This window comes from Mustela lutreola, chromosome 3 (assembly GCF_030435805.1).
Source record: "Mustela lutreola isolate mMusLut2 chromosome 3, mMusLut2.pri, whole genome shotgun sequence".
In the NCBI taxonomy this organism is placed as follows: Eukaryota; Metazoa; Chordata; class Mammalia; order Carnivora; family Mustelidae; genus Mustela; species Mustela lutreola.
Genome location: NC_081292.1, coordinates 192,483,846 through 192,498,415, shown reverse-complemented (window position 1 = coordinate 192,498,415; position 14,570 = coordinate 192,483,846). Strand labels below are relative to the sequence as shown.

General features: G+C 34.8%; 2 protein-coding genes across 14 annotated transcripts in view; one reads left to right on the top strand and one right to left on the bottom strand.

Moving 5' to 3' along the window:
* Positions 1 to 11,720, top strand: part of CREB1 (cAMP responsive element binding protein 1) — a 62,726-nt gene extending 51,006 nt beyond the window's left edge. For 3 of the 4 annotated variants that reach the window (XM_059168235.1, XM_059168234.1, XM_059168236.1), the window contains one exon: positions 5,526 to 11,720. In XM_059168235.1, the coding sequence (XP_059024218.1) occupies positions 5,526 to 5,670 (145 nt within the window). In that variant the 3' untranslated portion in view covers positions 5,671 to 11,720. The remainder of the gene's footprint in view (positions 1 to 5,525) is intronic. The other variant, XR_009352039.1, reaches the window with a different exon arrangement.
* METTL21A (methyltransferase 21A, HSPA lysine) overlaps positions 1 to 14,570 on the bottom strand; it is a 55,788-nt gene that overhangs the window by 29,668 nt on the left and 11,550 nt on the right. The window contains exon 5 of one of the 10 annotated variants that reach the window (XM_059168246.1): positions 8,707 to 12,594. The exons of the other annotated variants lie outside the window; for them this stretch is intronic. Coding sequence (XP_059024229.1) covers positions 12,451 to 12,594 — 144 coding nt within the window. The 3' untranslated portion in view covers positions 8,707 to 12,450. Of the gene's footprint in view, positions 1 to 8,706; positions 12,595 to 14,570 lie in introns of those variants that run through there. 10 annotated transcript variants of the gene reach the window in all.

The following is a 14,570-nucleotide window of genomic DNA, read 5'->3' as shown; positions in this document are numbered from 1 at the left end:
AAATGAGGCCAAATATGATGAAACTGAACAGAATTGAGTAGTTGAAAACTTCCGGGCAACCCTCGCAGGTCCCCTCCCCCTCTGGGAGCTTTGTACTATCACTTCACCATTGCTCAGTAAACCTTGCTTTGCTGCCCACCAAAAAAAGAAAACTTCAGCATTCTTTTCTGAATGATGAAAGAAGATAGACAGCCTGAATGACAGTCCACCAGCTCTACCTATTGGGCATTTTAATGACACTTGTTAATTTAAGAGAATAGAAATACTAGAATATGCGCTTGGCCCATAAAGCATCCAGGAAATCCCCAGTTGTGTGAAAATTATGTATCAAACATTTCTAAGTCTGTAGGTCAAAAAGGATGTTTCAAAGGAAGTATCTTTAACTAAGTGCAAATTGAAATACGACAAATTTGTGGGAGTTTAGTCAGTGCTTAGAGGGAAATTTATACCATTAAATACTTAATGTTAGAAAACAAAGTCTTAAGTCAGTCATCTGTCAGGGGTTAGCAAACTATACCTCATTGTCTGTTTTTTATAAATAACGTTTTACTGGAACATAGCCGTGCTCATTCAGTTATGTGTTATTTAAGGCTGCTTTCATGCTACAATAGCAGTAGTTGTGACAGAGCCCATTTGGCCTGAGAAGCCAAACATATTTACCAAAAACAAGTTTGCCAACCTAACTTCCATCTTAAGAAACTAGAAAAAGAAGAGCAAATTAAAATTAATAAAACTGTGGGAGCGTGGAGGCTCAGTTGGTTGAGTGTCTGCCTTCAGCTCAGGTCATAATCCCAGGGTTCTGGAGTCAGGTCCCACATCGGGCTCCCTAGTCAGTGGGGAGCCTGCTACTCCCTTGCCCTCTGCCTGCCACTCCCCTACCTTTTCTCTCTGTCAAATAAATAAAATCTTTTAAAAATAAATAAATAGGGGCGCCTGGGTGGCTCAGTGGGTTAAAGCCTCTGCCTTCGGCTCCGGTCATGGTCTCAGGGTCCTGGGATCAAGCCCCAAATCAGGCTCCCTGCTCAGCAGGGAGCCTGCTTCCTCCTCTCTCTCTCTCTCTGCCTACCTTTGATCTCTGTCTGTCAAATAAATAAATAAATAAAAATCTTTTAAAAATAAATAAATAAATAAAATCAATAAAACTGAAAAGAGAAAGAGAAAATCAATAGAGGAAAATCAGTGTAACAAAAGCCTGTTTTTTGTTTGTTTCTTAAAGTACAATTGATAAACTTTGAAGGTAAAAGAGAAAAAAATCAGGTAGTTTAGAATTATGGAGGATGCTGAAAACGAGAGAATAAGAATCATTTAGAGGCGAAGAGCTAGTTCAGTGAATGGAGGAGGATGTTGGGACACATTATGTGAAAGAACTTTTTCTAAAAATATGCCTATCACATCAATTGCAGAATTTATAAGCCATCTGTTTGCATGAATGCTTAAAATCATAAAATCCTATTTCTGTACTGGAAGAAACATCAGTGGTCAATTTAATCTTCACACCATGTTGTCAGACCGATCCGCTGGGAGAATCCTTTCATTTTCTTCTTCTTTTTTAATATATATCTAAAAATTTTTGAGAAGCTTTAAGTAGTATTCTCCAAGCTAAGGATTTCTTTAAAATTTTTATTTAAAGTTCATTTGTATTCTGTATTCCACTCCAAAATATAATAATGTTTTTTTAAATATGAAAATGTTTGCCACCCCTCTGACCCATTAATCAGAATTGGTGCTTTAGAATGACATAGCGGGTTTATTCCCTGATTTTGCATACTCCTTAATACAAATCTAACGGTCCTAGTTGGAGACATCTTGATTAGTCCTTTTAAAAAAAATAAATAAAAATTAAATTAAAAAAACAAAAAACAAACAGATAAAGAAATAGTTCTTCCCTGGTACCTGTTGGAAACTATAGAACTAGTTAGTTTCAAAGCCAGGCTCTGAACCTAAGATTTCTGATCCTCAGTTTAGAAGTCCTGCTATTCTATCATACTATATTAAATTTGTATCCACGTTGTTTATTTTAAACTGGGAGCGTCACTGTGCAAGACAGTACTTGAACTTTATTTGGTGTTCCTCCAAAAAGGTATTTTATACCCATAATGAGCTTGGCATTTGCTAGTTGGAATTCCTCTTTGGAGAGAGTCTCAATATAAAGTATATTGAAAGGATCAAAGGTGTTAACATTAAAGAAATAAGTTAATTATCTTAATCCAGTGTTCCTTTTGTTTTTTTTGCTTTTTGCTTTTGAGAAACCCAAGCTTTAGCAACACTAAAGTATACTAACTTCGCTAGAGCAAAAGTAGAAGATACTAACCTATGGGATCATATTAGTTTAACTTTTTAGAAACTAGCATATAGATAGATACTGGATTCATGTGAACACTTGTGAACTCTAAATTCTCAAATGATGGGGGAGAAAGCAAGGAAAACAGGAGAACAGCCCTGGATAGAAGTAGATTTGTCAGTGTGTACTACATCCCACAGACTCCGTATTGTTAGATTTCACCACGTACGGAACATCCAGACTGACCTCAGAATCATTCCCACCTGCGGTCTTCTACATCACTCACGGCCTTATTGCACTTCTTGGCTTGTTGTCTTCACTGTACATGAGAATGTTTGGCCATTTTTAAGTCCTTCCTCCCCCCAAATTTTCACCAGTGGTACAGTGATGCAGTGGATCATATATCGTCCATATGTCATGGATAATAGAACATTAGGTGCAGCTTTTTTTATTCCAAAAGTCAGCTTGCTCCTTTTTTCTGACTGAGAAGGCTGTATGGGGATGAAGACATTAATGAAGGTACTAGAGTTATCTAGAAATAATTACAGCAGACACATAAATAGCATTTACAAAATGCCAGCCACTATTTCATACACTTTTTATATATTAATTCCTTTAATCCTCATAAAATTTTTGAGGTAGTTAGTGTTTTCGCTATTTTACAGTCAGGAAACTAAGGTCATGTAATTGCCTTAATTTGCTTATGGTCATATAATTAATTGGTAAGAGGGAACCATTTAAACCTAAGAACCTGACACTGAAGTTGCTACTCTTTAAGTGCTATGCTGTGTTGCCACTATTGTAAATGAGTGATTGAAGTTGCTGCTTTTTTCTATTTTTTAAAGACTTAGAACCTTTTTCTTTCAACTCTTATGTCCATTCAGGAATAAGGACCTACATTATGCCAGGCCCTTGGCTAGTGACTAAGGATATAATATGCGATCCTAATTCCAGAGAGCTAAAAAATTTACCAGTTTGGACTTCCTGGCTCACTAAAAATATTTTTTATTCTTAATCTGCTAGATTTTTAAAAATAGTTTAATAGTTTTTAATTGTGGTATAAAACTTAAAATTTATCATCTTAACCAGTTTTTTTTTTTTTAATTTTTTATTTTTTATAAACATATATTTTTTATAAACATATATTTTTATCCCCAGGTCACAGTTCAGTAGTGTGAAGTATATTCATACTGTTGTGCAATAGATCTCCATAACTTTTTTTTTACCTAGTGAAACTGAAACTCGATTAAAAACAAATTCCCTCATTTTCCTCTTCTGTGAGTCCTTGGCAATCACCATTCTCCTTTCTGTTCTTATGAGTTTGACTACTTTGGATACTTCATATAAGTGAAATCATACAGTTGTCTTTTTGTGGCAGGCTTATTTTGCTTATTAGCATTTTGTTCTCAAGGTTCATCCATGTTGTAGCATTTGGTGGGATTCCCTTCTTTTTTAAGGCTGAATAATATTCCGTTGTATATATACACCACATTTTTAAAGTGTGTCTATGTGTTGATGAATACTTGGGTTACTTCCCCATCTTGGCTATTGTGGATAATGCTATTATGAACATAGGCATGCCCATATCTCTTGAATATCCTGTTCTGTGTTGTTTGGATATATATCTAAAAGTTAGATTGCTGGATTATAGGGTAATTCTATTTTTAATTTTTTAAGGAATTGCTATAGTGTTTTCTGTAGTGCTGGGCCATTTTACAACCCACAGACAATGCACAGGGTTCACATTTCTTCACGTCCTGGTCAACACTTATTTTCTCTCTGGGTTTGGAGGGGAAATTGTTTTTTGTTTTATTTTGTGTAAATATAGTAGCCATCCTAAAGGGTGTGAAGTGATACATCGGCGTAGCTTTGATTTGCATTTCTCTAATAATTAGATTGATGTTGAGCATCTTTTTATATGCTTGTTAGCTATTTGTACATCTTCGGAGAGATGTCTATTCAGGTCCTTTCTCATTCTTTAATCAAGTTATTTTGTTAAGTTGTAAAAGTTCTTTTTGTATGTCCTAGATATTAAGTCCCTATTAGATAGATGATTTGCAAGTATTTTCTCCCATTTCATGGGTTGCCTTTTCACCCTATTGATTGTGTGCCCTTTAATGCACAGAAGTTTTTAAGTTTGATGTCGCCCCATTTTTTTATTTTTATGTTGTCTGCTTTTGGTGGCATAGCAAGAAATCCCTGCCAACCCAATGTCTTGAAGCTTTTCCCCTGGGGCGCCTGGGTGGCTCAGTGGGTTAAAACCTCTCCCTTCAGCTCAGGTCATGATTCCAGGGTCCTGGGATTGAGCCCCACGTCAGGCTCTCTGCTCAGCGGGGAGCCTGCTTCCTCCTCTCTCTGCCTGCCTCTCTGCTTGCTTGTAATCTCTATCAAATAAATAAATAAAATCTTTAAAAAAAAAAAAAAAGCTTTTCCCCTGTTTTCTTCTTAAGTTTTATAGTTTTAGGTCTTATATTTAGTTCTTTAATCTATTTTCAATTAGTTTTTGCATATGGTATAAGGGAAGGATCCAACTTCATTCTTTCTGTATGTGGGTATACAGTTTTCTCAGCGTCACTTGTGGAAGAGACCCATGTTAGGCTTTTTTTTATTACCCTGAAATGATGAGTTTATGAGATTTTTGTATTTGACTTAGGATGTTTTTCACAGTGACATTTAGCCTTAATATTTTCTTAGTTATTGATAGAACTTCAAGTTTTATAGGTGTGATACAGAACATATCAACTAACAGTGATACAACTTTTAAATTTTAAGTGATCGTTCAGCCCTTTGTGTTGTTCATGGGATTTTCACATTTGGATTTTTTTTTTTAAATTTCTTTTTTTTCAGTGTTCCAAAATTCATTGTTTTTGCACCACACCCCGTGTTCCATGCAATACATGACCTCCATAATACCCACCACCCTCTTCCCCTCCAAACTCCAAAACCCTCAGTTTGTTTCTCAGAGTCCACAGTCTCTCATGGTTTGTCTCCCCCACCGATTTCCCCAACTCACTTCTCCTCTCCATCTCCTAGTGTCCTCCATGTCATACTTATATGGTATGTTTAATTAAAATTTTATATGAGGCCATCTCCAAATCATTCTGTATCATTTTTTCAAATGCTTAGTCTTTAATATATTAAAATATGTTTTGCTTTGAACTAAATATTTAAAAGTACTCTAGCCCAAAATAAATGATACATAAACAAATGTTGCATAATTTCTCCTGTCCTTTTTTGCTCATAGGGAAGCAGCACGAGAGTGTCGTAGAAAGAAGAAAGAATATGTGAAATGTTTAGAAAACAGAGTGGCAGTGCTTGAAAACCAAAATAAGACACTCATTGAGGAGCTAAAAGCACTTAAGGACCTTTACTGCCACAAATCAGATTAATTTGGGATTTAAATTTCACCTATTAACGGTGGAAAAGGACTGGCTTGGCCACAACCAGAAAGACGAAATAAACATTTTATTTTCTAAACATTTCTTTTTTTCTATTCGCAAAACTGCCTGAAAGCAACTACAGAATTTCATTCATTTGTGCTTTTGCATTAAACTGTGAATGTTCCAACACCTGCCTCCACTTCTCCCCTCAAGAAATTTTCAGCACCAGGAATCATGAAGAGACTTCTGCTTTTCATCCCCCTCCCTCTTCAAGGAGTAATAATTTGTTTACTTGTAAATTGATGGGAGAAATGAGGAAAAGAAAATCTTTTTTAAAATGATTTCAAGGTTTGTGCTGAGCTCCTTGATTGCCTTAGGGACAGAATTACCCCAGCCTCTTGAGCTGAAGTAATGTGTGGGCCTCATGCATAAAGTAAGTAAGGTGCAATGAAGAAGTGTTGATTGCCAAATTGACATGTTTTCACATTTTCATTGTGAATTATGTAAAATTGTTAAGAGATACACCCTCTAAAAAAGAATTTTAGTATGGTGTTGAAGAAATTAAGAATGAATTTGGAGTGCTTTCTATGTACATTCTCTTCTTCAATACTGAAAACTTGTCCTTGATTCTTAAAAACGTTCTGTATTAACTCCAGCTCTTCCATAGGGCAGTTGTTGCTTCTTAATTCAGTTCTGTATGTGTTCAGCATTTTTGAATACATTAAAAGAAGTAACCAACTGAATGAAAAAGCATGGTATCTGAATTTTAAATTGAAGTAAAAGTACAAAGCTTGTTTTAGTTAGTACCAAATTCTAATTAGTAAAAAGATGCTCATTAGTAAACCACCCCCTTGAGTTATATAACCAGGTTTTTAAATAAATGTTTTTGTCATCGCCTTCAAAAAATATTTATGTCACTCATTTACTTAAAGATACTTCTAATTAAGCTGTTCCCATTTGCACTTTACAGTATACCACCAACAGGAAAGCCTTCAAGATGTTAAATAAAACAAAATGATTATATTTGTTTATAAAATGTTATGTGTTGTAGAAAAACACTGATTTGAAATCTTTTCCATATTAACATACTTTAACAGAGTATCTCTAGTGAATTTTTTAATAAAAAGTTGTATAGTTATAAAAAGTACAGGATTAGATGTACACAAGGAAAGTTATTTTCTTCAGAGATATTTGAATGACTGCTGTACTACAATATTTGGATTGTCATTCTTACAAAACATATTTTTGGTTTGTTTTCTCCTAAAAAGGACAGTTTTGCTTTAGCTTTCCAATATGCTATATAGCCTTTGTCGTTCTACAAAGGAGCTACCTGTTTGAACCCCTGACTATAACAGTCTGTATTTATATGTATCATACATTGTTTCCAGTACTGCTTCTAATTATTAATTACTCACTCACTAAGCTTGATAAATCTAAAAGTTACCCTTTAAGAGAAAAATAGGACTAAGGTGGATTTTAAAAATTGGAGACTGACATAATATTAGATATAATTTTTCATTTAAGAAGGTTATTCCTTTTAAAAGAAGAGTATAGAAAATTGATGTTTTATATTTAGTCTTGAGGGTTTTTTTTTAAAACATTAAGTTTATTAATATGTTAACAAAATATGCATTTGGGTGTTATCAGGTCCATTTTGAAAAATAAGGCTTTTAATTAATACTTGTATATGGTATATTTTTGTTTGTAACAAACCATTGTCTTTTTTCAAGGATGAACAGAGTTTATGAAGGAGCATCATTCTAAGAATTGAGTGATGTAGTCTTATATTTGGACAATTCACCAGATTCTCAAGAAGGCTTTCAAACGACTAAAGTTTGATGTTTATCCTGCTGAGCTAATGGGGAAAGTTGTAGCATAAAAATTATTTGTATATCAGCATAGATCTGTCATTTTCCAAAACTTCAACAGAAACTAAGCAAAATCACAAATCTGTTCACAAACTAGAATTCTTAATGAGTCGAAATGTTTTGAATGTCATAAACTTTATAAATGAAAATTGCCTAGGCTTTAGCAAGTTGTTATTCTCTAAACCCTTTTCCAAAAGTTGAGGCATTCTGTTTAATTAGAAATTTGGTGGTCCTCTTAGTCCCTGATAAATCAAGGCAGTCACACCCATATGAGCTGGTTAATTTATAAGTTTTTATAAATACCAGGTCCGTTGTACCTTGAGGATGATTGCACTGGTTTGAAGTCAATTACTTCATGGTGAGGTAAGAAATGTATTCTATTGCTAAATCTGTTTTAGACCCTTAAAGAGACTTGAAGATATTTCAGTTTATACAGATAAGCATCTTTTATGCAACTTTTTTTTTAACAAGAATTGGAAAAAAGGTGTTTGTTTTTAAGCATGCAACGTTGAAAATCTTTATTAAGAAAATGACATAATAAAAAAAAAATCTTGTAGCCAAGAACATATATGGGCCACATTACCAGTAATGTTTTTTCATATTGGCCAAAAGGGAATGAAAACATCATAGGAATCTGTACATATGCTACTGATTTGCCTAGAAAATAGCAAGTTTGATATCGATTACTTTGCAAATATAGGGCCATGTGGCACTTTTATCTATAGGACAGATTAACTCTAATAAAAATGAAGTGGGAGGGGTTTATTTTTGATATATTACTCTCATGAGTTTTCAAGCTTTGATAGTGTTTAACTGAAAAGTGGTTTAGAAAGGGCTAGATCCAATGTGTTCACATTATTAAAAAATTGATATCAGATATAATTTTAATTTCATTCTTTTCAAACTCAAGTACCATATTGGCAACCATCATATTGTCATAGGTGCTCTGTTCATTTAGATACTATTGGGGGGGAATGGCATTTGTATAATATATGTGTAAATATATATAAATACATACAGTATATAATCTGAAGCTCTGAGAGCTCTTAAGTCAGGAATGCTGAGTATTATAGTATATTGAGGTCAGATGAAATTTTACATTTTTGTGTGTTCTATTGCATCCCTTTTGGTAGTTTCTTGGACTGCATTACTTCAGCACTCATGATTGATTTTTGTCTTCTAATTTTCTTCCAAGTTTTTCCTTTTTTTTTTTTTTTTATTGTTAGTTTTCTTTGGCTGGATACTTTTACATATGTTACTAGTCACTTGAAAACTCCCCCACCCCTCCCCCAAGTATTTGATTTTTTTGCTTTGTTTCTGGCAGCTATAACAGTGGTAACAACATTTTGAAGATAGCTTCTAAAAGGTACCACTGATTTTTCAAAACTCATCCTGGGGGAGGAATTTTAGTGTTTTCATTTGAGCAGGGATTTTGTCAGAAAATGTGTTTTTGATGGTAGGTCAGCGGCAGCGCTAGTGTCGGAAAGCACACACCGTGGGGCAGGCTGTGTGATCAGAGGTCATCTGGCTGAAGTTTCTCTCGGTCTCTCAGGCCTCATCCCTACTGTCATTTTGACCATGTGGGGTGACATGTGGAATCATACAAAGGCTTAGAAAGAAACAACAAGTTTGTTTAAACCAGGATGCTTTTACTTGAAGTGACTTCAATCTAGATTTCTTCTTTACATTTTTAAAATGTACATAATTTTGTCATCTGCTACAGTCAGCTACTAGCATAAATTGGTCTCTTTATTTTGAAGATCAAAAAGGCTGCTTCATTTTGCAGGATTAAATAAGACAAATATGGTAAAGTTAATTAAAGTGGGTTTTAAGAACAGTAGTTACACACCTTTTCAGGTATTTCAGGAGGCTGTATTTTGTTGCCTTTGTGGCTCTGAAACTTTTGGTATATTGTTTCCCATTGACCTAATACAAAACTTGTATATTTATTTGGATTATATTTACATTGTATTCTTTGTAAATGTTTGGTGTAACTTGCACTTTTAAAAATGACCCAGTTGGGTATTAGCAACTTGAGAAGTTCCCTCATCAATTAATTGTCAACTGACTTATGTCTTTCTCCTCTTTTCAAATCATGTGACTTTTTAAAGTGGAAACTTTTCATTAAAATATTTTAGCACCTAAAGGCTAGTCTTTTAAATAGCTATAAAGGAAAAATAAGAGGAAATTAGATTTGCCTGGCCCAGTTAGTTAAAAGATGATTTGGGATCTAATGTTACGCTTTTTCATCATGGATAAAGATAGAAGGAAAAGCAACTCGAATGAATAGATGTTAATTTCCAACATTGATGTTGTCTGTAGGATGCCAAGGTATCCATGAATTTGTCCAGAACAGTAAAATATTTTTCAAGGTAATTACTATCATGATGGAGACCACGTGTAATCATTAGACAAAGGTTTTATCACTTTAAATTGGCTTTTTTAACATCAAAGAAATGCTGCCTAAATTTGACTGATGTCAGGTGAGACAGGAGAAAGTGCTGTGTGCTTTAGCAAGCCTGTAGGTGAAGAGTTGGGGGATATGTTTGCTCACTCAATCATACAAAGCACAACTAGAACTTTTGTTGGATGGTTTGCATACATCTTGAATACTTTTAATATTGATATGTTGACTTTTTTAAGTTGACTGCACAGTCACTGTATGTACTGGGAACTGGTTTCCTTGACTTTCTCGAATTGATGGCTAGGAGAGGCACTAATACCTGAGGGGTTGAACATATCATGAAGCTGAGTCAGTATGGAAGAATTTCAAATAAATCAAACAGGGTGCTGAAGTTCCATCTGTCTCATATGCTTCTGATAAGTTCTTACTGATTAGTGAATGTAGCTTAAGCCTTTGTATGTGTCCTCAGGGGGCAGACAAACTTTGAGAGGGACCAGATAATGTTTGAATGGAGGAATTATATTTCAGGTGTTTTAGCTTGAAATTTATTTTTTAAAAAAATAAAAATAGAAAAAAAAAAATAGAACAAAGCCTGTGAAGCAAGATGAGATTATAAACAGGCAGAGTTGTTTAGCACAGAGGGAAGATACTGACCTGTCTGCATTCTGGTACTGTGGGTGCAGGTCCTAGCTGGGCATAACATGACACGTTTTTAATTATTCTCACCAGCAAGTAAAAGAAAAATGAACAATCTGTGGGAAATGTCTTTGAAAAGGGTCAAAGAGTAGGAAATTTAGATTTACCTACTTTACACAGGCATTATATGATACTTGCCTACACAAGTATGGCATTTCCAAGCTTCTGTCTGAGGAGCATCTCAGAAATGTGAGAGTAAATCTAAGGTAGTTTAAAAATTGGTAGGGAAGGAAGAAAATCCCTGCAGGTAATAATCTTACGTTAGTTGGCCAAGTGAAATGATCTATCATTGTGTTTGGGAGGTTTTATTTTCTTATGTTTTTAAAATTGAATTGGTAAATGCTTTATAGACGTATTTTTATCCAGGTGCCACTCCAATTTGTGTATGTAATAAAATTATTTATATTAAAAGTGGGAAATAATTTGTCAACCTTGTTCTGTGAGTATGGATTTATTAGGGGTGGCAAAGAAGAGTGCTAGTTAGCAGTTTTCCATGGAGAGTGTCTCTAGCTGATGTGTCCACATGTCACTTGTCATCCCCACCCACAGAAGGAATGATTTCTAACCTAGATGTATCACTTGAAACTTTTTAGAAACAAAATAATCAGGGAAGTTTCTAGAGAGAAAGATGCTTTTTGTTTTTGTTTTAATTTTTCCTTGAGGACTGGGGTAAAGAATACCTCCCCCACAAAACTATCAGCACAAAACAGGGTATTGATTTTTAACTCTGATGTTGCTATTGGAGTTGAATACTAAATAAATAACTATAATGAGGGAAATACATTTCTAATAAAATTCCCTACATTCTAGAAACATCCCTGTTTTAATTTTTTTACCTAAATCTTTTGTGCTCTGTGTAAAGAGAGAAAATGTACTGAGTTATAATGCATTTTATTAACACTATGTACATATTAGCTGCTTTGTGTTCAGAATGGTAGCAATTGCTTTGTATATTAAAGTGATCCTTGTGAATTTGTGAAATATTGTCATAAAGTGCTTTTTTCTTACTGTAATCTTTGTGGTATCAACTGTCATAATGCCCTTTTTACACACATTTATGTGCAGTCACATAAACATGCTTTTAAAAACTCTGTAAGTCTCTTTTTTGGGGATGGGATCTCTATTTTCTCTTTTGTCAGTAGTGTTGAGTTATAGTTTCTTAACTTAGGTTTATTACTTTTGTTAAATGAGCAAATTTATGTTAGAATATTTCACAGGCTTGTTACATAGCAACAAAACTAATGTGAGCAACAAGAACATATCTTCAGTTATTTACTTTTACTGTATTCGTCATTTTTAGCACAAGGTTTTTTTGTTCAGTAAGATTGAACAGGTGCCTATTTGAAGATTTGGAGATATTACCACCCTATTGAGAAAACCGGTGGGAGACAAACTAGGAGCTGTCTCCAGTGTCATAAAATACTGTGTTTGCATTGGAAGAACAATAAGAATAGAAAACTTCTCAGGTCCCTTTGTAATTCTAAAGTTCTGTGATCATATAAAATGGAAGGAAATGGGAGAGGGTGTGGTTAATCTGCTCTTTGCTTAAAGCATAATAAAAGATTCTCCTATTGATTCAATTTCTGAAAATAAGCAGTTGCATTTATTCTAAACTTTTTTTTAGAAAAATTACCATGACGTGTTTATGAAGCTTGTTATATAAATCTTATTGTTTTTCTACAGAGCATGACTGTGTAAGTTATTCTGCAGACATTTTTAAGAGTAAAAAGGTGATACTAATTAATAGGGACAAAAGGGGTAAAGCAGGATTGTGCTGAGTAAATCAGGACCTATGGTCATCCTCCTTGTAACCCGTGTTGTTCAGGTGCTTGGGCCTCCAATAAAACCATACGGTACCTTAGAGTACCCATCTTCTCTTTGCCCATACCTTTGTTGTTTCTTTCTTATTTCAGAAATACTTGAAGACACACTTCTGGGCAATAAGAAGTCCCTGCCCTCAAGAAGCTGAGACAAAAAAAAAAGAAGCTGAGACAGCCAAAGAAACCTTTCTAAAACATTTATACAATTTCAACTCTGTGCTACAAACTCCGATTTGTCATCTCTACTCAGATTGCAAAACTGAGGTCCAAAGCAGAACTTCTAATTTCTCCTCTAAATCTGTTCATTCTTCAGCTGGTTTCTTCCATCTTATAAAAGATGCCACTGTTCCACTCAACTGCTTAAGGCAAAAGCCCAGAATTGCCTTAATCAGCATTAGCCTTCCACTCTCCACATCTTTCTTAGGCACACTGACCAAATTTGGGGCTTAGAAGTCTCATGAAGGCGTAACAAATGAAGAGGAGAGAGGAGAGGTATTTCTAGGCACTTGAATGCTACTTTTGTTTTTAATTGAGCTGCAATTCACGTAACAAAATTGACCATTTTTTTTTTTAAGTTAACAGTTAAGTGGTATTTAGTGCCTTCGCAATGTGCTACCACCCCCTGTATATCCAGTTCCAACACATCGCTGCCAAAAGCCTGTCCCTATTAAAGAGTTACTCCATTTTCCTCTTCCTCCAGGCCCTGGCATCCACCAATCTGCTGTTTCTATAGTTACCTGTTCTGAATATTTCATGTAAATAGAACCATATGTGACCTTTTGTGTCTGGCTTCTTTCACTTAGCATGTTTTTGAATTTCCTCCACACTAGTTCTTACCATTACTTCATTCCTCTTTATGGCTGAGTAATAATCCATTATGTGAGCCACAGTTTATCCGGTCATCCGCTGATGGACACTGGGTATTTCCAGTTTTTGGCTCTTGTGTATAGTGCTGCTATTAACATTCATGTGCAAGTATTGGAGTCCCGTTTTCAGTTCTGTTGGAGAGCTACCTAGGAGTGGAATTGCTGGGCCATATGGCAACTCTGGGTTTACTTTCTGAGAAACTGCCAGATTTCTCCTGAGCTGCCGCACCACTTCACACTCCTCTGAGAGATGTATGAGGGTCCCAATTTCTCCATGCCCTGGCCAACATTTGTTCTTTGTTTTTGTTTGAATTGTGCCTATCCTTATGGGTGTGAAGAGGTATCTCGTGATTTTGATTTGCACTCTTTAATGATGTGGAGAATAATTTCATGGGTCTGTTGGTTATTTGTAAATCTTACTTGGAGAAATGTCCCAGTCTTTTGCTCATTTTTTAATGGTGTTTTTTGTTGTTGAGTTTTAGGAGTTCCTTACATATTTTTGGATACTAGACTCTTACAGGTAATGTGATTTGCAGTTATTTCTCCCATTAAGTTTCCTTTTCACTTTCTTGATAATGTTCTCATTTTTTTCACTTCACATTTGGAAAAAACTACACAGGGGGAAGCAGTACAAAGCAGTTTCTTGCGTATCCTTTTAGTGACAATCTGTGCGTGCACATGCAAATGCAATGTCTATTCTCTCCTCCTCTCCCTTTTACATAAATGGTACTTTTTCACTGAATGTGTCTTGTCAGTTCTATTTCAGTATATGTACATCTGCCTCAGTCTTGCTAACTACTGTGCACTGCCCTACTGTATAGATACCTCAGTTTATTTAGTAAGGACCCTCTTGTGCACACTTAAGTTGTGACTTTTGACTGTTACAGATACACACAAGTTAGTAAAAATACAAGCTAGTTTATCTTTAGGATAGATACAAAGAAGTGGAAATTGTCATTTATTAAATATGGTTTTATTCATATTTGGAGGTTGCTTCCTAAGCATTAAGAATCTGCTAAATTAATAAAAAAAATTTTGGTTAGTATTTTTTAATGTCATACTTTATATATAGTGTATGTAATTTTCTTTTCTTTTTTTTTTTAGGAGTTAAGAATAGCAGAACCAGCCTTAACACAAGGCTCTGTAGTAGGTAGGCCTTCTTTTCATGCCTCTTTCACAGGGTTTTCCCTTCTAATCTTCCTCACAAGCAGTTGTTCTTAGCTAGGAAAGAGTTTCTCATTGTCCTGGCTTTTCT